General features: G+C 43.6%; 1 protein-coding gene across 1 annotated transcript; it reads left to right on the top strand.

Annotated features, from left to right (window-relative positions):
- The first annotated feature begins 9,350 nt into the window (after positions 1 to 9,350).
- On the top strand, positions 9,351 to 23,131 carry PSME3IP1 (proteasome activator subunit 3 interacting protein 1). The gene is made up of 6 exons (XM_082005851.1): positions 9,351 to 10,089; positions 10,281 to 10,379; positions 14,325 to 14,448; positions 18,463 to 18,594; positions 20,767 to 20,831; positions 21,969 to 23,131. Exons 1-6 carry the CDS (start codon positions 9,960 to 9,962, stop codon positions 22,184 to 22,186), a joined length of 768 nt encoding a protein of 255 aa, XP_081861977.1. The 5' UTR covers positions 9,351 to 9,959; the 3' UTR covers positions 22,187 to 23,131.
- Positions 23,132 to 23,232: the final 101 nt, after the last annotated feature.

Genomic DNA, 23,232 nt, shown 5'->3' on the forward strand with positions numbered 1-23,232 from the left:
TATGGGGAGATCAACTCTTTGTAGTAAACTGCAATAATAGGTACTCAGTTTAAAGCACCTCATACACTAACAAAAGATAAACTACAAAAGCATTTTGAGGGACAAATCAAGAGACCGAGCAGCTCAGTCACATAGCGCAATCCTGCCATGGGAAATGGATCTAGAGCTAGCAGAGAGGCATCTGAGCTAACACAGAGGCGTCTGAGTAATCGCACTCTGGGCTCTGGAAAGATGTTACAAGCAGGGACTGTTAGAAGCAGGGGCAGATTCCTGTCAGCAAACCACTGCCTTTGTGTAATAGAGACGAAATGGTGAAATCCCAGAGTTGTGCTGTTTCTTGTCTGTAAACTAGTCTTAGTGGTTTTGTTTCCCCTTAAGTCAGAGCTGGGGCTCATTTTCAAAGGAAGGTTAGGTACAGAACTGCTCTGTAGAAGGCAGAACATTCTCCTGCTGTAGACCACAGAAGTGAGCGCAGTTAGATGGCATGACTAAGCTATTATGAATGCATAAAATACACTAAAACCAGTTTTGGATGTGTGAAAGATTTCGATAACATTGCTGAAAAATTCAGTGATGCCTCAGTTGGAAGCATGCATTGTCATCTGTCTGACAATTGCCTTGGCGAGCAGAACACAGAGCAACGTCTAGACCCTCCTATTCTCAGCCTCACCAAATTTGTCACTTCATGACACTGGTTGTCACCTCAAACATGAAAAACCTAACAGTGCGGCAGGAAACAGGCTGAAGAAAATTCCACTTCTTGTTAAATCAAGCAGCATCGGAGGATGGTCCAATCTTTTGGTGCCTGTAGCTGAGAGACAGTTTTGTGACCTTCCTTGCCAACCATGGAAAGCCAGCAGCTCTTTCTCTGCGAGCCGAAGTTTGGGACTGGACCGACAGAGCAGGAGACATCCTTCTGATTCTCTTTCCTCCTGTAAGTGGATACAGCGACAGCTGCTCCAAAGCTTGCCATCCGAGTCAAACATAACATGTAGGTCACTAGGTTAGCAAACCTGCCTCAGAGGCACTCACAGGAAGCGTGATCCCTGATCTGGGGCTTCCAGAACTGAAGTCGACAGAGCTTGATGTACAACTCTGGGCAGGTCACTGGAATCCTTTATCTCACCTATTAAAAAGAAAAACAACAAACCCACACAAGAACCCAGCTTCATTTCTCCCCATTTGTCTCTTCAGGTTCTACCTTGAGGACCTTTTCTCTCTGCCCTGCTACAAGTCTACCAGGAAAGCATGCTGCAGGAGAGATCCTGACATTGAGTAGGTGACCACATGTAACCCAAGTGCTCCCATCAGCAGCAGAGCCAGTGACTCCAGGTCTCACAGTTATCCTGCTCCTACCACTGAGCTGTGGGGTTTTTTTTGTTAAATAGTGTTTTAAGGCCTTTGCCTGCATGAAGAAACTCAGAGGAAGTTGGTCAATGGGTATCGGAGCTCCATGGCCAAGAGGAGGACGGGGACTGACTGCCCAAGAAATGACTCGGACAAGTGCACGTGGGTTAGGAAATGGGACAAAGACAAGCATGTATATGCTTTACAATGCAGTCTAAAAATGGTTTAAACGAGAGTGTGTTCCCATTTTAATTTGTTATGGCTGCACATCAAAAAAGGCAGAAAGCTCAAAAACAATTTAAGAAGCTTTTAAGAACCTGCAGGGATATCAGGAACACAGAGTCACAGTGATCTGGGGCTTCTCCTGAATAACTCTGTGAGGAATTTCACGAGAATTAAGATTAAACTGTTTTGAAAATTATGTTTAGATATCACTTCACTAAGTGTTCCAGAGCGATAACGCTCTAAAGACAGAACAAGTCACATGTGGTTCAACTTTTTTTAATTTTTTTTCTTTTTTTTAATCTTTTACTCCAGGACTAATGCATTAACTAGAGTTTGAGCGCAAACACACACATCATTCTTCATTCACTATTAGGTGAACATTTTTAAAAGCAGTGAAGCTTTTAAGCTTTCCCCATACCACCAGACAGCCTTATTTTTAGAAAAAAAAAAAAAAGAGCATCAGCATGTCTGCTGGATTTTTTTTTTCTGAGATAACTTTCTAGCACGTCCCACTGTAAGTATAAAATACACACAAATGGTACAGCCTTCTGTCCTGTAGTTCACTGGCTGTCCTCTAACCTATGAATCAAGCTATATTAATATCAGTTTGTGCACATGCACTGAAGCAAGCAAGCCAAAAAGCCACACTGATACTTCAAATCAAAGTGTCCTCAACTCTGGTCCTTTTCAAGTCCAGCAAGATGCTCAGATATTCAGAAACTTAAATCCAAAGTGCTCCTATAGCAAAAAAAGCCTTAGAGAGAAAAATAACTACAGTTGCAAGTGCTTTGCATGTTTAGAAGCCACCACTTCTCCAAGGAGAAAGATGTATCAGGAAGAGCATGGATTTCTTGTCCCTGATCATGGCAATTCACTGAACCTCCATTAATAAATATACATTAATAAATGACGAGCAGTACTTCAGCCCAGACTTTGAGCCAGCAAGTATGCCTACCACATGGGCAAAACCCACCAAATACACAAAGTTCCCATGGCAGAGTTGGGTAAACGTCTAAAGCACAAGCTTGGCCACAACAGTGGTAGATCAAGGTACCAGATCATTACAAGCACAGCTGAAGAGAGATCATGATGTCTTGTCTTGGTCACTCACACAGCCTTATGAGTCATACGTGAACACTTGACTTATATTAGACCTCAGCGACATGACAAAGAATTGAAAAGGAAATAAAGCTCATGCTGGCACAGCCACTGCCATGCCAAGCCAACTTTACAGCCACCACATACCAACCAGGAAGGGAAAACAAAATATATTGTCAGGACACAGGGAAACGCAAAGTGCAAAACAACACAATTCTCATGAGATAAACTTGAGAGACAACGAATCCCAGCACAGCACCTCTGCCCACCCTACTTTAAAACAAGGAATAAATTCAAAATCTACTGAGCAAACATAACCTCAGGAGAGGAAAAAAAAAAAACCACCAAAAAACCAACAACGCAAAACCAAACAGTTTAAAATGCTGAACACAACACATTGACAATGGAGTAGAATGGGACAAACTTTATCACATTAGCTTGCCTTCAATTTACCCCAAGGTGATAGAATTTTAACTTGCTGCCTCCATGTCGAGAGGCAAACCTAACGGTGCACATGATAAGCTCTGCTCCCTTTTGTGAGAATACCGCCTCATAACTGAGTGACTTAAAGAGACCAAGGGGAGATGTTTCAAAATACATTATGTTACCAGATAGGGGAGATATTGATGTGAAAGAAAATTTGAACAGAGAAGTCTAAAGAGTAACAGCCCAGTAAGCATTCCAGGACAAATCGCCCCCTTTGTCACTAACTTATTGCTTAGGCTACTAAATATCACGCTTTTATTCCCTAATTTTAACAAACAAGCAAAATGCCCATTTGGAAATGGACTCTGATATCACCTGACAGGCAGATTATGAGAGATGTCCTACTTTAAAGGAGGGAACCAAAATACTGCGAGTGATCTATTTCAGCCCATCTGTGAGGCTCACAGCAAATGAAACACATTAAGGGCCAAAACCTCCAATGTGGAGGAAAATGTACCAAAGAAGAGCACTGAGAAGTTGTGCAGAAAACCATCATACCCTTTCTAAGGGAAAAAATGAGCATTAAGAAAAGCACAGAACAAGATAACAGTGAGATTAAGGGAGCCACTGAGTGGTCACCAAATTACGAGGCCAGAGAACAGGGTACCAGTGTGGCTAACACAAGTGCTGCAGTTCCATATATAGGAGGCTAAAGGTAAACAAAAAGGAAAATTAGACTTCAAGGAAACCAATAGCCCCACATACCCAGCAGCACACAACCGATACCACAGCTGAAGATAAGGGAGGCGCGTGGACTAGCTGAACTGGATGCATCAGCAACTTAACAGCAGGTAAATAACTGAGACTAAGCTAACAAACTATCAGCAATAGCAAGACTAATGACAAGATGCACATGACACTGCATTAAAATATCCTGGAGGAGCTTCCTGCACAAGTGATGGAGAGCAGATGCTGAAAACTTTTAGAGTTAGCAGGAACCTCGAGAGAGTTTGGTTGAAAAGGGGAGAGGCAACGAGAAGCGATCACTTAGCTATGGTTGTGCTTCATGTGTTTGAAAAAGAGCACACCAGGAGAAATACACAACCTATTCAACCAGACTTATAAATGAGAACAAATAGCAGAGATTGAGGGACAAAGCAATAACAGTAATGTCCTAAAGGAAGTGACACAGGAAGGGTGCCAGCAGGAGAAAGGACCTCTTTTGCCGAGTGGGCTTCGGCAGAGGACAACAAAGACACCTGCAAAAGCACTTGCAGAAGAGTGGACCAGATTTAGATGAGAGCAAAGAACAGATCAATTCTTTGCATTTGGGTAAGTGCAAAAGAAAAATACATTTAACAGCATCCTAGACTCTTAAAACGATATGACGAGTTTTGAGAATGCACAGTCCTTCAGAAATACACTGCCAAGGAGTCCGAGACAAGATGCGAGGGAGTATTTCAGATGGCTCGCAGGTGATGAGAACTGTTAAGAGATTTCTCTAGTTCAGTAGGGAAATAGCAAAGGTTTAAATACTGAGAAGTAAACGGGGAAGAGTCACAGTACACAGATGTATGTAGGTCTCCACATGACAATAACCTCATAGCACTGATGCATGTAGAGAAAATTATGATTAAAGATCTGAACTGTGGACCAGCATGAGAAAAAAGTAAATTTTTTTATTTCCACACAAGGAAATAAATGCATTCACTCCAAGACAAAGGACAGAAAAATTAAAAACCTGAGGCAAAACCAGTGCTAAGCGGGGGAAAAAAAAAAACAACTCTTGCTTATGTTGAAGAAAACAAATACTGACATAGACATAAAAGGAAAATAACACCAAACACATCAGCATTCAGAAAACAATGCAGTATCTAGAAGGCTGAATAAATTTAGAAAAGGGAGCTCTTACATCGGTGCTTCCCCATGGACTGAGTTCCACTGTGTGAGAAATACTGATAAACGCAGGCTGAACACCAAAATGAACTCTGGGCTCGGGACGGATACCAAGAGATTCAGAGCAATATTTTGCAATAACAGAACCGAAAATTAAAACCAAGACTACAGTCATTCTCGGGACCTACATTAAGACTCTATGCAGAAGGGACACTGTACCTACTGCTGCACAACAGCAGATAAGAAATAGCAGTATAAAAGAAAAAGGGAAAAATGAAGACATGCTGAAGAAACAGTGATCAGCAGGATGGAATCAAAGGTCTTAAAAGAGAAATGCATGCTTGATATTGGCATAATATAAAGCAGTGAAAAGACCTGCTTTATAAGCACTGAACTAAGAGAGCAAAGCAGTACCGTGGTGTTACCACACTACCAAGAAAGGTGCCGCTGCCTAATCTGTTGCCCAAGCATGCAAAACAAAAGATCCAGATAAATAATTGCAGTTGGTAGCTCACTCCACATCTTCATATTTTCTCTGTAAGAGAGAAAACTTGATCTGTAGAAATATTTTTACATGAAGAGTGGGAAAGTGTTTTCAGGATTCTGACCTTTTTACAGTAAAATAAAAATATTCGAGTGATCGACAAAATTCTCCTGAGCGTTTCTGAGCTCTCACGAGGTCCCAGAGCAGCCTGTCATTTTTGTCCCCTGCATACTAAACCCCAAGCCGCACCAAACCGCCGTAGCAAAGCCCTTGTTTTGCAAGTCATACAAGCCCCGGGAAGATGCCCCAGCACCCGAGAAGCGCCGTTAAAAAAAGCCGGAACGCCTCACCGCCCCGAACCGCGGTAGACTGGGGTGCCCGATGCCAGCAAAGCCCCGTTTCATTCACGTTTTGCCGCTTTCTTTTGCGAGCTCCTATAACTTCACACTTAAGCCCAGCTCTTGCCAGCTCCGGGGCCTCCAGGCACAGCAGCGGGAGCGCCCAGCGCGCCAGCAGCTCGGCCGGGCACCAGGCAAGCAAAGCTGGCCCGTGGCTACCCACCTTTTTTCGCTGGTTGCCCGCCCCGGGGGGTACAGGTGACCTCAGCGAGGCAGTACCTGCGGGCCGCTGCCACAGGCCGGCGGGGCTGCGCTGGCTCGGCCCCGGCCCCGCACCCGGGCGGCCTCACGGCCCTCAACCCTGCCCCGGGCGGCAACAGAGGATGGGGCGGGGGCGAGCACAGCGCCCTGCCCTCGCTGACCCAGACCGGCCGCGGCAGCAGCCCCACCCCGGTGCACCGGACCCGCCATCGCAACCCAGCCTGGCCCGGCGCTGCTCCTTCTCAGCGCCAGCCCGGTGCTCGCCCCGCTCCACCTCAGCCCCGCGGCACCCGCCCCACCACTACCGCCTGAGGACGGTACCCACCCCGCCTTGCCTTGCCTTGCCTCACCTCAGCCCTATCGGGGCCGCCGCGGGGCCCGTGCCCCTCCGCCCCGGCCCGGCCCGGCAGCGCTGCTCCTTTGTGCCGCGGCGGCGCACGGCGGAAAGATGGAGGCCACACACCGACCGGCCCCGCCCCGCCGCGCCTGGCCCCGCCCCCCGCCGTCTCCCGGGCGACCCGCCCCGCCTCCGGCCACAGCCCCGGCCCGAGAGCTTCGCCCAATGGCGGCGCGGGGCCGCCTTGACGTCACCAGGCAGCCAACCCTGCCGGCGCGCTTGTTGTGCGCGCAGCCGTTCTGCGTGCTCCTCTGCCTTCCGTAAGAGCAGCGGGAATTGGCTACCAGAGGAAGGGGCTGCCTAAGGAAAATCTAGCTCGATTGGCTCTTGCGGGCGGAAGGGGTGGGGCGGCCGGCGGCGGTGAGCGAACCGGGGCGGGCCTGTGAGAGGGGATCAATGGCGGCGCTCTGGGCCGCGCTGCGCCTCTCGCTGTAACGGGCCGGCGGCCGCGGTACGTGCTGGCGGCGTCGGCCTGAGCCCCAGGGGGGCGGCGGAGTCTGGGTTAGGGGTCGGCTGTTCTGTGGGCGCGGCGGGGAGAGCGGCCGCGGCTGGGCTGAGGGGCTGTTCGGGTGCAGGGGCGGAGAGGGCCGGGCCCGGGCCCTGTGAGTGCGGCGGGCTGCAGGCCGGACGACGGGGGTAGGCCGCTCCCGGTGCCAGTAGGTAGAGGGAAGGTAGAGGAGGTCGCGGTAAAGGCCCGGCGCCGCGGCCTGGCAGCAGGCCCCGGCCCAGCGTGCCCAGGCCTGCGCCGGCGAGGCTCAGCCGCCCCGAGCGTACTCGGGTACCATTAGTAGCGGGTGCCGGATGCCGGTGGCGGGTTTCAGGCTGACCGCACCATAGTGGGGAGCGACTTCACCTCTGGCTCCAGGGTGCCGCCGGGCTCGGTGCACAGCACTTTATTTAATGTGCTGCTGAGGTGCAGGGAGCGCAGCCCAAGTTTCGTGCAGCAATGGGTAGAGGAGCCCGTTATTTAACGGAGGTTTGAATGCCCTGGAAGCTGCACTCGGGTACCCAAGACATTGTCTCTGCTCTAGATCTGTTCCAGCCTAGGTGATGGCACGAGCTGTGAAGTGTTGTGGTTTTTCTTAATCCTGAGCATGTTACCAGCTGGTAGTATCAAAAGGTGCAGTTTACAGCTGTGACATAAACTTTCCTCATTTGTAATGACAGCATATCACTCACTGGAATAGTCACCAGAAAAAAAAAAAAGGTTATTGGGCACCGTTTCCAAACATATTGTGTTTTGTCTGGTCTGGAAGATTTTGCATATGTTTGAGACTGGGGAGGGCAAAGGATACAGCACAATTAGCAAACTTTGTAAGTGTGCTTAACCGTGATGCTGCTTGATTTTTAATTTTTCTCCACACCCTTGTGCCCCAGGATGTGGTTGTCAGTGAAGTTGTCATTTGCTGAAATGTGTTTGATCAGACACTAGTTTCCAGGACTGTAGTGAAAACACCATAGTTGTATGTCAAGACGTAATTAAACCTTAATCCACTTCAGGTATCTTAAAATATATTGTCCAAGTGGACTGGGTGAACCAGAAGGCAGGTTGCTGAAGGCTTTAGTCCCCAGATGATACTGTGCCTTTGCTGCATTCCTCTCTTTCAGTTTGTTTTTAATGACTTTGTCACCATTGTATTGGAACCTTTCCTTTCCTCTCTAAATGGATAGGTCGAGATGACACAGGTGGAGAACCAAGTTATCTTGTTTATACAGCGCTTGGGTAGGAAAGCTGGCCTAGTGATTAGGACCTGTATTCAGGAGGGAGAGTCAATCTTCATCTTCTCTATAGTTTTCCAGCTTGAACCAGCTTCAGAAACGACACTCAAAGAGCAGATGTTCCATACTTTCTCAAAAATGGGCTTGTCTGAGGGTGGGTTTTTTTTGTTAAAAAACAAACAAAAAAAAAAAGAAAGAAAAGTGAAGAAAAGAGAAAATCACCAGCCCTTGGTCTGTTGTTCCTTTCCCCACTTCTTAAGAAAATCCTTTTGTCTTGTCATCTTTTGATAATTCCCACCTTAAGAATGCATCCTGCTGTACCAAATATTTGTGTCATGCTCTAACCTGGATTTCTCCCGAGACCTCAATTTGTCATTTGTATTACAAACAATACTCCACAAAAGTGTCAGTTTTTGTAAGAATTTCAGGAGTCTGCTTCCTGCAGGAGCGGTTCCTTGTGGTACGAAGGAAGGATGATAAACTGGTTCCTTCCATTATTTGGGATACTGCATCCCTCCTTCCCTGGAAGAGTAGGTGTTCTGGGTTCGCTTCCAGCATTGAAATGCAGGCAGGGTGAGATCCTAAATGAATAATATTTGACAGTGCAGGGGGAAATCATCTGTAGTCCTTGGAGTATGTGATGAAGTTATACCAAGGAAATAAAAAAACTAGAAAAAAGTGTGAGGTTAGCATGACTTTAAATAAACAGCTGTGCTTATGTTGTGTTTACGTTGTACTTGCCTGTACGGGCTTGATGTAAGAAACAAAAATAGGCATTAATGCTTCATTCTATAGCATGGAGCTGGTAGAATAAATCTTTAGAGGAGCCAGTTAGGACTTGCACAAGCAGTTTGTTTCATCCTGGGCCTACAGGTGGCAAGAGACCATGAGTTTCCTTCTTAGGGTAACTCCTTGGAGTATTTCCACCCTGCACCTCATACTGAAATAGATACCTGGCCAGTACTCAAGTATTAGGATCTCTTGAAGCAGAGGGCGGGTGTACTGATTGGGAAGGGGCTGTGCTCACTTGGTCAGTAGTGCTGCTTCTGGTTTCTAATCCCAGCCCCATTTTCAGAGGTAAGTGAAAGAATTCCCTCTTTCACTTACCTCTTGAACTCTGCAAAACCCGATAGACACCCACCCCGCATAGTCTCTCCAAGACCAGCTCTCCCCAGAGCTGCAAAGAGGTGCAGAATGCTTTTGAAGGTTAGAGAGATTAGTTGCTAATTTATGAAATCTCACTGTTAATCACTTATAAATATATGTATTCAAATCATTGAAAACAGGCAAGCTTTCTCGAGTTTTCACAGGCTCAGTGGAAAGAAATTAGGTAAAATGAGGGCAGAGTGTCAAACCCTTTCTCCAGAGCAAAGAGGTGTAGGAACTGAAATAAAAGGATGTGAGTATAGGTGTGTGTTTCTTCCTTTATTTTTTTTTATTTTTGATACTTATTTAAGCAAGGTAAATCCAAAGTGGGGTGGGGAAATTCCATTCAAATGTGACTTTTAGAAAAGCAGACTGAGGCAGACAACTTACAGGGAAGAGATAATTATGAAAAAGAGTAAAGCGTAGTAGTAAGTCTTAGCAGTTGGGTAGTGAGTAGGTATCTCGATCAGTACTTACTATGTAGTGGTTTGTAGAGAACTGACATTACTATAAGCACAGGGGGTCTGTTTTTCAGGATGTGTAGTAATGTCTCATGCACTGACAAGTGAAATCAGGCCCCTGATGTCTTTCATACTGTGTTTTTAGGGCAGGCTGTCCCACAATGGATGGGGGAGATGGTACTGCTGACCTTGTGATTAACAAGAGGTTTGTGTCAGAATCGGAGCTAGAGGAGCGGCGAAAGAGAAGGCAAGAGGAATGGGAAAAGGTTCGAAAACCTGAGGATCCAGAAGGTATGGGATAGATTTTAATAATTATAAGAAAGAGACTGGAAAATATTTCACTTCTGTGGGAAACGGATATAAAAGGTAATAGCTTGTATTCTACAAGTTCAAAAGATTTTTACTTGAAGGAACTAAGCACTGTTGGTGATTTAGTATTTTTAACATACAGTCTCATTTCCTGATATGTTCCTTCCTTTCAGAATGCCCTGAGGAGGCATATGACCCACGTTCGTTGTATGAAAGACTTCAGGAACAGAGAGAAAAGAAGCAGCAGGAGTTTGAGGAGCAATTTAAATTCAGTAAGCACCAGCAGTTACTATTTTGAACCGAAACTCATCAGACTGCCTGTATTGTGTGCAACAGCTGTATACAACATCTCATTAAGGGACATATCTGGGTGTCTTGTCTACCTCTCTGAGAGAGAGAGAGGCTTCAGAAAAGTATTACTGAAATTTTGTCTTTTTCAAGGGTAGTAGATGTTCCTGCCGATGACATTGTTCTGGGCACCAAGACAGCACCGCACACGTGCGAAACTCAAAAGTTGCTTGCAGTTTTGAAGCTGCATTCCTGTATAGGCTTATTTTGCACATTAAATAAAAAAACCCCCCTCTGATAGCACTCCATGGAAAAGCGGAAATATAACATGGTTTTGTGACGCTTGAACTCATGCTTTAACACAAGACCCTCCTATTTGAATCAATAAAACAAAATCGTGTTCCAGCAGCTGTTACATTTCCAAGCTGTAATTAGTTGACGCAAAAGTGATTTGAGACTCAGGATTACTATTTGGAAGAAGTAAACATACAGGAGTTGATTCAAAATAGATATTTAACTCTTCTAATGAAATGGAAACCTAATTTTTACTGATGTTGGTATTTCTGGTTTTATGGAAAATTTATTTGTATTTTATCACCTGTATAGATGATAATGAGAACTAGAAATTAGTCAACCATTTTGGGAAAAAGGGAGCTATTGGCTCCATCTAAAGAGAAGTGAGGATGATACTGTGGGACTCCATTTTAAGGCGGATTCTGATTGATTTTGGTTCTTTAGCTGGAAGCCTTACCCTCAAACTATTGTGTTCTTTAAGCTCCAGTTTGCATAACTGGCTTCTGTCTAGAATTTCTCTTGTGCTTGGGATGCAACAAAACTATGTTTTACCTTTAACTGAGGCACAGTTTTTGAGTTCTGTTCAATAAGGCTCCCTGGCCTTGCAGATGCTATCGAGTGCATTACTGATTACCGTGATTGCCTTTCCAGTTTTGTGGTAGACACTTTTAGGATCATTCTGGTAGCCGCATTTCTTTGGGAGTGGTAAGTGGGAGGAACTGGCTAACTAAAGATCAGTGTTGGGTGGACTGTGGACCACTAGTTTACCTCATCAGAGTTCAGCCCAGTTTGGCCATTAGTGGCAAGATTTGTCCCCTAATGTGCTTGAATTTGCCTTAAAATGTTCGTGTTTTCTCTATCCGTGGGCAATTTTTGAGGAGTAGAAAATGAGTTCTGCTTTACTGCACTTTCTGATCAGTCAGAACTGATGGTGGGACTTGGGAGGAGCAACACTCTAATGCTGAGAATTGTGTTTGTATAAACACATAAACGTAGTTACTCTAAGCTTTTTGTGTAGATAAAAACCAGTACATAGCCTAGCAGGTCTTCTTTCTGCTAGGTTATTCAGCATTGCAAGAAAACCTGACTTCAAAGTAAAATAATTTTAGTAGAACGTTACAGCATTTTAAAAGAAAAATAATACTAGCATTCTCCAAAATGCAACTTTTAAATTTTTAATTTTCTTTTTGAAAAATTATGGTAACCAAAATAAGGATAAGTGAAAGTTATTTCCTGTCTCTTAAGTTTTGCTTGTGTTTTTGGTAGTGAAAAGTGGAAAGTACAGATAGCAGCATTAATCATAGAAGAGTTTGGGTGGGAAGGGACCTTTTAAAGGCCATGTAGTCCAATGCCCCTGCCATGAGCAGGGACATCTTCAACTCGATCAGGTTGGTCAGAGCTCCATCCAACCTGACCTGGAATGTTGCCAGGGATGGGGCATCAACCACCTCTCTGGGCAACCTGGGCCAGGGTTTCACCACCCTTATGGTGAAAAATTTCTTCCTTATAGCTAGTCTAAATCTCTTTTAGTTTAAAACCATTACCTCTTGTGCTATTGCAACAGGCCCTGGTCTGTCTGTCCCCATCTTTCTTCTGAGCCCCCTTGGAGTACTGGCAGGCTGCAATAAGGTCTCCCCAGAGCTGCCTTTTCTCTAGGGTGAACACCCCCAACTTCTCAGGCTGTCCTCGCAGCAGAGCTGTTTCATCCCCCTGATCCTTTTTGTGGCTGCCTCTGTACTCACTCCAGCAGCTTCGTGTCTTTCCTGTGCTGAGGGCTCCAGAGCTTAATGCATTGAAATCTCCAAGTGTACCTACAGGATTCTTTCCAGTTGGAGAGCTTCCGGTTTACTTCAGTACACTTTTGATCCAAGTCACCTCTGGTGATGTGACTAAGCAATTCTTGTCCAAGTAGCCACCAGAAAACTGACTACTATCAACCTAGATAGGAAAGGCTTCTAAATACTAAATTAATTGTTTCCCTTGCTGAGTTATGTTAGATCTGTGATGTCTTCCCTTTGGTTGAGGAAACCTGTAAACCAAGTGCTGGAATGAGAAGCATCCCTGAGAGGGGGTAACTGAGAAGTAAATCAGCTGCTGATTTTGAGGCAACCCTTGCAGAATAAGAGATACCTGCTAACCTGGAGAACAAAACCTGTTGCAGACTGTTTAGTAGGGAATCATGTCAGCTATAAGGATCTCTGTGGCTGCTTCTCTTCGTTTGCACATCAGGCAAGCAGAAAATGAAATTAATTCATGTCACTTGCTTCAGAAAATGTCAGGAGTTTCACTACTTTTGCTGTCTGTTTGAAGAGGCCATCAGCAGTAGTGAACGCTGCAAGTTACTGTTTAAAGATTTACGAATGAGCTCTGCGTTCTGATAGTTGGAAAGAGTAGAGCTCAGCCTTTAAAAAGTAACCTCAAAGAATAATTGATTTGTAGAACTCTTCTGTCAAAGACAGAAGCTTGCCAATTATCAGTGTAAATGGATTTCTTAGCTTGCCATTAAAGTGAGTAGGACTTGACTATGTGGGTGAAAAAAGAAAAGGCGACCTCAGGTAAAAGCCTAAAAATCCTCCTATGGAATTAAATTCTAATGAAGACTAAAGGTGATGTTTGGGTTAAGATTTCTCAGGCTCACTACAAACAGCAAGATGTGGTCTTTCTAAAAAGTATTTTTTTATTAACTTTCTAACTAAATCATTTCATTGAGAGATGTTGAACATTTGCAGAACAGAAAATAAAGAATTTTCCTACTGCACTAGCACATACTTTCTTTAAACTAGGGTAGCATGTTCAGAAAGAATTTATTTTTATTTGGAAGTTAGGAATTGTTTTGCTTGTACTTTTTTTTTAAACAGATACTAATCTCGGTTAAGTTACTAATTGTTTGCTTTAAGAAAATGTACTTCCTATTTTGAGGCAAGATTTACGGAGAAGTAATGCGTTTTTTCCAGTTATTGCTTGATTTAAGAAAGATTCTGAGGAGACAGTCTTAAACTCGGTGTCTGAAACCAAAGCAACAAATATATCATTGCTTAACGTGGTTATTCCTTGTTTTGTGTAACCTGTTCCAAATGGCATTTCAGAACTGCAAAGGGCTGCTTGTGTGAAAACTTGGTTGATTTTTACTTGACTGTATCAGCAAGTTCAATAGTATTTCACGGCTTCCTGTGAATTGTGTCTTGCCTTTCTCTGTAGTAATAGTGTTGTGTTCGAACTGTGTTAGTTTGTTGTAGTTTGTGTGCTGGAGTGTGTAAGAGTTTTAGCTTGTTAAGTATCATTAACCGGGAAGTATTTTTACTCCTTAATTACAGAAGCCAGCAGGTAGCTTGTGGGTTTTGCTTTGTGCCCTTTACTTGGCACAGCAGCGTGACTGCTGGAGTACACCATTCATTCAACCACCCGGGACTCTACTCCCTGCATTCGCAGTGACTTCGTGCAAATTGTTCTACCTCAGTAGAACAGTATTAGAAGTATTAGAAATGTCACATGTGAGATGTGGATGCTTGCCTACGTTTATGTGCAGTTTGAAATCATTGGAAAGTGCTCTAAGAGAATGGCAAAGCAATGCAAAATAAATGGCTGCTCCCTAAGTGGTTTTAGCTTACCAATATGCATTCTTTTCCTTTATTCAGAAAATATGGTAAGAGGCTTAGATGAAGATGAGACGCATTTCCTTGATGAGGTTTCTCGGCAGCAAGAGCTACTAGAAAAGCAACGAAGAGAAGAAGAGCTGAAAGAACTAAATGAATACAGAATATCCTTTGCATTAAAATGGCTGGCGGTTATACAGAGGAGGAGAAGAGTCTGGGCTGTAGTTTTGTTCTGTCATTGACACTCATTCTATAAAACTGCCCTACAGAACATATGCAATGATAGACTTTTAAAGTTTAATGTTTTCGTTGTACCTTGGATCTCCCACTGTAATGTTTGATATTTCCCCCCTTCAATCCCCATGTGTCTGGTACTTTTCTTACCTTCTCTCCATTGTTTGGGGTTTTTTTCTCCCTTATTGAGAGCATGAAATACCATAGCTAAAAAGAGAAAAAGAACATAAAAGAAAAACAGCCTATTACTTCTAATCTTTTGCTTTTGTCCTCTTATTGAAAAGCAGCATGTTCTTGTTTGTTTTTTTTAACTGCATATTGGCTGTTTCTAATGTACCTATTTGAAATAATGTTTGAATTGCTCTCTCTGTTGTTGTTCTTGAAGTACTAGTTACTTTTTTCCATTGCTGATAACTGCAGGATGAGAAATTAAATGTTAAACAGCTGTGCAGATGCTCTGACTTTCTTCTGGGAAGTCAGTGCCCGTGGAGACTCGGCTCCTTTGGGTACTACAGACTTTTAGGCAGTACTAAGGGCAAGACAATTTGACTTTGCTGTTAAATGCCAAGTCTTCATGAATATGTGCTACAAAACAATGTAGGATGCTTTTTCTTTCTTATCAGTGCAGCCAAGGGAGGCTGGAATGATTTGAGGATTTCTGTGCTATGCTAAATGTTGGGGTTTTTTTGAGGTTTACTGAATCTGTGCAGAACCTGATGGTTTCTTTGCCTCCTAATGAAAATCATTGCTTTTAAGTCATCAGTGAACAAAGCACAAGTTCTCAAGGATGCTTTAGTATAAATTAAGAGATTGTGGACACAAGCGGGTAGCCAAAAAGAGTCAGCAAATAAAGCTGAATAGTGCCAGTGCTACAAAGATGTACGTTACCTTGTATTAATGATTTTCAACTTAAGGCCTGTGCTCTGTGAAGGGCATCTAAGTTATGTCAGTAATGCATTTATGAAAAAGCAATACTGATGCATTTTTCTATGTCAGAAATAGGCTGTAAGTTGATTGATGGATTTGGAATATTTTCTTGATTTGTTGTATGTAATAATGGGATGTTCATGGGATATATTTAGTTTCAGTGGTGGTTGCTTGCGGGTCTGGCTGATGCAGGGCTCTGCAGTGTAAGATTATGCTGTGGAAGCAGCTGACAGCTCTAGTTAGGTCACATACGTCTGGGGTGAACCATACCAGCCCAGAGGGAATCTATGTTGTCTTGAATTAGCCACATAACACACTGATCCCTGAATTTACCAAGCAGAGCCTGTTCAAGACGTACAGGCACAGCTAACCTCAGTCTTTGCAGTCTTAATAATATCATCTGGCTCTGTGTTTGAAGTCTTGCTGTGAATTAAACTGTAGAATATATTGCTGATGGGGTGGGGGGAAAGACAATGTTTTATAGTCACCTCATGAGAAACTGAGAGGTTTTGCCCATTCAGTTTCCTTTTTTTTTTTTATTTTAAATTTTTTTTATTTAACCATAATATTTCAAGCAACCTCCGAGCAAGGTGGTATTCTTTTAAAATGCAAAAGATATTTTTGTATCTGCAGGTTGTTACTAATGGTTTATCACTACAGTGACAAAAAACAGTGGGTACTAGGTAAATGTGCTGGATCTATAGGAACTGTTCAAGTGCTCTTCTGAACTAATAAGAAGAATGTCAACGTACTGGGTTTGGTTATTTGGCGTTTTTCCTGGTATAACATCCAATTTAAGCTACCCAGAGGCATTAATTTAATGGTAAAACCTACGTCAGTATTCAAGTACAGATCTTTTTTTTCCTTTCTTTTTTTCTTCATTTTTTTTAGGTTGAACAATCATGGAATCATATCTTAAGGATGAACATGCCTTGGAATATGTTAATGTGCTCTCGAGCATAAGCAATTCATATGCATGGATGCATAGGAATTTCACTTCCTCCTACACGAACAACTAGGGTTTTTTTGCTCCTTACCCTATCCAGATCCCACTGGTCTGACAGTGTTTAAAGATTTGCAGATTTTTTTTTTTTAAGCCAGTTCCAAGAAGTGTTCAAGAACAACATCCTCTTGTCTTAAATCCTTTGTAAATGTGGGAAAGGTCCCTATCCGAGAAGCAGGTTTTACTGTAGGACAGCTTTTTTAATGCAGTTGATACTTGAGAGGTTTATTTCTAATGTAGTCTTCCAGAGAGAAGACACTTCTTGGCTAGGTATAGTGTTATATTTGCTAACGACAGCACTACATATAAAATCTCTGTTTAAAATGTGCTATGTCTCTGCTACTTGAGGAGTGTTAAGAGAATGGCAGCCTGGATAGGAGTGAAAAGCCTGTAATTTGGTATCTTTTAGAAGAAAAATATTTGAGTGCCTCAGCCTGGCTTTTGTAGCGCATTACTGGAATATAACAAGGTAATGAACCTAAATGTGGAAGCTGAACACTGCAGTTTGTGGTGTTGTGTGTTGCAACATCAAACCGTGTTTGACAATGAGCTTTCAAATTGCTTCTGATAGCCACAGGATGGCACTCCTGTGCCATCTTAAAAAATAAATAAAATTGAACAGTCTGGTTTTGACTGAGAAGACTTTCAGTTGAGGCAGGGAGCAGTCTGGGTTACTGCTGTATCCTTAGGAAAATAAAATAAGGAATGGCATCTGAACACTCCTAATTGTCAAGTGATTGGAAACTTTGAGTGTGTCGCTTCAAAGGAAGGTGTAAGAGGTTTTGATTTACAGGTGTTCAGTGGAGGAAAAAAACCCTATGACTGCAAATACATGGTCCATCAATATGAAACTCACTATGCAATATTCATCTGCAATAACTGGGGCACGTGTGGAGCTCCACCTTGTGGGTATGTCACCTGATCAGTGGAATCGTAGTCGAAGAAGAGACTGGTAGAAAGCCAGATTTAGGGTTATAAACAAATACCCTTTTAAATGAGATTTGCCTTTTCTAACCTGTGGTTTAAAAGTTTTGCAGAAACTTTTGTGACTCCACTGATAGCTCATTAACAAATGGACCTTGCTTCATCAGGTACAGCTGGACATGAACTGTTCCCAGGCACAGGACTAGATCCTGCCACAGAAGGAGACCTGCTCAGTGTGTGTGCAGAGTGAGTGTGCCTTAATAACAGACCAAGCTCCTCCTTATCCTGTCTGAGAACCTGCTTAAGCTTCTCCACCTCATTATAGTTTCAGCTGGATCCCACCTTGCTAACACTGTTTTAAGCTACTTAATTTTTCTGTGCAGTCGCAGCCTTTTTGGGTGAATCTTGGACCACATGGACCCTTCATCAGATCTGTCTCCTTCCTCTTGGGGTTGGTGTTCAAACTGGCAGTAATAGCCTTGTGGCCCTTACAGAGAGATGAGATGAAAAGTTATGAGTGGTAAATACCAAAACAGACAATTGAACTGTTTTGCTTTGGTAGGCTGAAGTTTGCTGGGCTCAGCAAAAAGAGGGTTTGAGGAGTAGAAGTGAGCCCACATATTCCTACTTAGTTTTTTTGGTAAGGATTAGGGGTTGAAGCAGTGAATTTGAACTAGAAATGTGTTGATCCCCATAGAAGGGGGATGTATCTCTCTATTTATTTTGGTCCAGTCTGACCTTTCTGCTTTTCTAAGACCCTTAGGAAAAGGATGATGGATATGTTTATGGGTGCTGGATGTGTTGTGCATTGCGCCTTTCGAACTTCAGAGAAGCAGCTCCTAGTCTGCTGCCTGGATGTCTTTACAGGGAGAGCTGGTATTGACACCCGAGAGAGGTCCGAACCCAGAGGCTGAAGGCTCTGCTGTTTTGGCCAAAGATGCCAGCTAAATGTCATTACAAATAAGTTTGTTTTGATAGAATATGTGAATGAACTTCACTTGCTGCTGTCAGCAGAGCTGGCTAAATATATCAGAGAGGAAGTGTCTGTTCTCTCTATTCCTTCCTGGTTGATCCTTAACCCTTAATTCACAGCACTCTCACCAAAGTGGGAGTCAGTATGGACCCAAAGAAGGAAACTGAGAAGAAATTGCCCATGAAGTCAGTGGAAAACAAGAACAAATTCTCTCAGGCAAAGCTGTTGGCAGGAGCTGTGAAGCACAGAAGGTTAGTTTCACACCTCTATAAATTCATGAGGAATGGAACCCAGTTAGCAGTGTAAAGCGAGGCAGGCCAAAACTGCCTCCAGAGAGTGAGGTGTGAACCTTAGCCCTAAAGAAAAAAGGGGGGAGGTATAAGAAAAGACCAGCCTTGTTTCTGTAGGCTCTTACAAACTGTGGGGAAAAACATGAAGCAATTCAAATAGATAAGCATGTGTAAAGCAAGTGGGTAGACTCTTCATTCTAGACTTCCAGGCTTGGGCAATCCTGCTTGGGGATCTAGAGGAAATCTGTTTTACATCTCTATTTGTAGATATTGGTGTCACCTCACTCGTGATTTCATTCCGGTTTGCATAATTTATCAGCTGATTTTATCTGTGTCTAAAAAGGATTGTTTTAATTGCTACTGGGAGGCAGCATCGGGAGACATGGGATATGAGAGAAGAGATTTGTGTACCAGTTTGGTCCTCAGGGCATCAGGCAAACTTTCCTTGTTCCTAGCTGATTTGCACAGATACATCAACACCCTTTCCATCCCAGGGAAATGGCAGCTGGGTTTGTGTTGTGTTTGCTGTTTTGATCTTGGCCTACAAACGCAGCTGCTGGGTGTGCTACAGGTCACGGAGAAACTAGGCATGTGGAACCAGCCATTCACCACAGATGAGTCGTCTAATATAGATCATTACTGACCTGTAGAAGTTCAGTCAGTGTTTCTGAATCTGTCCCAGGGAGTGAGAGATTATTTTAGAAGCTTATCTTGTAAGGTGATGTTTAGCCACCAGTACAGCAGTAGTTGCACGTCTGGAAGCTGAAGTAAGCACTTCCACCACCTAATGTGGCGGGGGGTTAGGTAGTTGTTTGGATTTTTGGAGTGCAGAGAAGAGAAACCCTGGACTGATAACAAGCGGCCAACAATGTGGTTTTTTTCTTGTAGCTACTAGCACTTAACCCAGTATGTTGTAGAGAAGGAGCTGGCATGTGCTTAGTGGCAGATCTGAAGTCTGCAGATGGCATCTTTTTGAAGGGAGCATTTTAACTGACATGTCAGTGCCATCACAGACTTGCTGTGCAGTCTTCTATTTTTGCCATCTTGTCTTTTACTGCAAACTATCCAAAACCAAGTGTAGTGCGAGTTCAATGTCTACTCTCTGAGCTTTGTACTTTCCTGTAAAGGATGTATTATTGTTAAAACCTCCCCACATAGAATAACCTTTCATCTGTACTGCATGCTCTGACAGGGACAGAAGAGTTAATGCATAAAAATGCTCGTACTTCATCACTTTAGTTCATCACAGCTGAAGCTGGGAAGTATTTGTTTATGTGGATGGCTTGGGATTGGGAACATGCAAGAGGGGGAAAAAGAAACTAATCAGTGACAATTCAGAGCTATAGAAGTTCTGAAGAGTCAGAAGTCCAAGTAACACTGCTTTCCCCCACCACCACTTTGGACCCAGAAAAGGACCCCTTTCTTTTTTAGTTCAGGCACTGCAGCTGTGTGTGAATTGCTGTAAAACCTACTGGGCTTCTTACGGGGTGCAAGATCTCTAGATGTTTTCGCATAGGCTCTCTAGGTGTTTGAAAGAGGGGAATGAAACCCTGGAAGACACAGATGTTGCACCGTCAAGTGTGGTAATCATCCACATGGAACCATAGAATGGTTTGGGTTGGAAGGCACCTTTAAAGGCCACCTAGTCCAACCCCCTGCAATAAACAGGGACATCTTCAACTAGATCCGGGTGCTCAGAGCCCCGTCCAACCTGACCTGGAATGTTCCCAGGGACAGGCCATGTACCACCTCTCTGGGGAACCTGTTCCATGGGCAAGCCTGTGGTTGTTCTGTGAGGTGGCTGAAGCTCAGGTAGTTATTCCTGATCTCCTGTGGGGTACTTCCAGCTGATTAGGCAGCTCAGGGTTACTGTCTAAGAGGTCTGGCTTGGATTCCCAGAGGCGTGTTTCTGTTTCGCAGGTTAACAGGTGATACTTGCAGTGTAGGCGGTGACTCTTTCTAGGGTCCTGCATGTTCCCTCAGGAGCCCCAGTTAACAGCGGTTAGTGGTGATGATCATCAGGCGACCCTGCTGGCATTTGCTGTAGCATTTGAGGCAAAGGTGTGACTTTAACTTCATGGTAATTAAGTAGTAGCTTATGAGGAACAAGACACTTTCTTCTTTTTTCCACAGTTCAGATGGCGGTAACAGTGTGAAGAGATTGAAACTAGATACTGATCATGATGAAAAGAATCAAGGTATGTCCTGATTTCTGTATGTGGGAAGCTGTCTGTCTCTCACCTGAACAGCAACTGACTTGGTGTTAAATCTGATAGAGGATTGCTTTTCTGCTCCTTCATTATGCAAGACAGCACAGACTGCGGTTGGCATGTTCTCTCTTAAAGCAGTAGAAATGGTAACTATAGGTGCTGACAGCCTGTGTAGGAAGTAGGGCTGGAGGGAACCTCTACAGGTCCTCAGCCTATCCCCTGCCTAAACCATTCCTGACAGATGTTTGCCTAAGCTGCTCTTAAATCTCCCCAGATAGAGATTGTGTACCCTCCTTAGGCAGTTTATTCTAATGCTTAACTGATTTTACCCTTAGAGTTTTACCTGATAACTAATAGGAGTCTCCATAGCTGCATTTCAAGCCTAGTGCTTGTCCTGTCAACAGGAGGCATGGAGAACAGATCATCCCTTTCCTCTTCACAGCAGCATTTGACGTATTTGTATACCTCCGCTATTAGCTTTTCATGCTATGAAGTGATCTCATCCATCCTGAAACCAATTTGTTTCTGAAAATTATGGGGAACTAGAAGAAAAATTAAGTTGTGTTTCAGTCTTAGCTGTCAGGTCTGCAGTTGACTTCCTGTCAAGATACCCTGACACAAACAGGGTGAGCTGCAATTGTGTAATGACAACCCGAGGCGCTTCCTGAATCTCCTTCTGTTCAGTAAACTTTCAGAACACTGGAAGTAATTAATTAGCCGTGGAAGATGGGAGATGTTGACTAGCAGAGCAATGGAATAAAACTTTTCTCCAACTATGCTGTTATATCACAAAAAAAAAAAATTAATTTACACAAAGCGGAGCTATTTATTCTTATTTAGTGGGTTTGGTATTTGACAGGCATCAAACTGACAGCTTTAGAATAAAAATCTGTAATGCCAGCATAGAGTTGGGCTTAAACTAGTGATGAGGAGGAAAAAATCACCTGAGGTTGCAAGTCCTTCCTGTCAGAATAGCTTTATTGTAGTGTAAAGCTGCCTTATGCTTTAATTAAATGCAATCATCCACCACTGATGTGGCAATAGCAGGTGAATGATGGCAGTTCCTGGGCTGAATAAAAGCCCTTTCCTGCGCTCTCATTTTTGACTGAGGTACCTTTCTTTCAGAAAAACCGTCCTGTGTCCCTTTGGGGAGCAGCTCAGTGGGAGGCTCCACGGTCCACTGTCCCCCAGCAGCCGTGTGCATTGGGATCTTGCCTGGCCTGGGCGCCTACTCGGGAAGCAGTGATTCGGAGTCCAGCTCGGATAGCGAAGGCACTATTAATTCCACTGGAAAGATTGTCTCTTCTGTCTTTCGTAGCAACAGTTTCTTTGATGGTCCATAACTAAATCCCTCCGTGTGTAATGTAGTGCAGAGTATCTTCCAAAGCCCTGATGGATGCTTGATGCATCCTTCTGCCCCAAATATAATCTTTCTAGCTAACCTCTCAACTTTAATACACTCAGATACTCCTGAAATAACTCATTATAGCTCTTTTTTTTTTTTTTTTTTTTTTTACTTTCCCCCCAACTTTCCATTTCTGGGGTGCATACTGAGCCTGGAAGAAAGGCTGCCATCCTAAACCAGAAGGCACATCTAGTAATGTAATGAAGGTCTGAGGGTAAGGAGGAGAGAGCTTTATCTTTTAAAATGCTTACGGAAGGAAAGAATTCTGGTGATCGGAGTTTATACAAGACTAACAGGCAAAAAATACTCACTTGAAACAGTGCAGTCTTGTAGAAACAGCCATGTGTTCTGTTTTAAAATGTCATTTTTATTCTGTATTTGAGAAATGGGGGCAGAACAAAAATCAAGCAGATGGTGAAGTATAGATTGCCATGACACTGTAAAGAAGTTTTAGTGTTACATGATTAAAGACATTCTGAATGCATTTTGTTATCTCTGCTTGTGCCATTCATAATTGTTCCCATTCCATTAAGCAGTTTCTCCTCTAGCCAACCAGCCCCTTCCTCAAACTGCCATCCAGGAGAAGTGCAAGCCAGCCTCCTACAAATGCAGAGATGGTGGTGGAAAACTCTTGTTCTGAGTGAGTTCAAAGGAGCTGCAGTTGGCTGTTCTGCTCAAAGGCCGTTGCTCCCGCACTGGCACTTGACAAGTCATTCAGCCATTCTGCATGACTTGTCCTGAAGAGCGTGAATCCAGAGTGTGGGGGATCATAGAATCATAAAATCATGAGGGTTGGAAAAGACCTTTAAGATCATCAAGTCCAACCATTGACCCAACACCACCATGCCCACTAAAGTACCTCCTGAAGTGCCATGTCTACATGTTTTTTTGAACACCTTTGAACTGGATACCCCGGTTCAGCCAAATCTCTTTGGGCAGAAGCTGGAGAACTCCGCCATCCTTTGTAGCTGGTGGTTGTTGAAG

Source organism: Phaethon aethereus, assembly GCF_964289735.1.
Source record: "Phaethon aethereus genome assembly, chromosome: 13".
In the NCBI taxonomy this organism is placed as follows: domain Eukaryota; kingdom Metazoa; phylum Chordata; class Aves; order Phaethontiformes; family Phaethontidae; genus Phaethon; species Phaethon aethereus.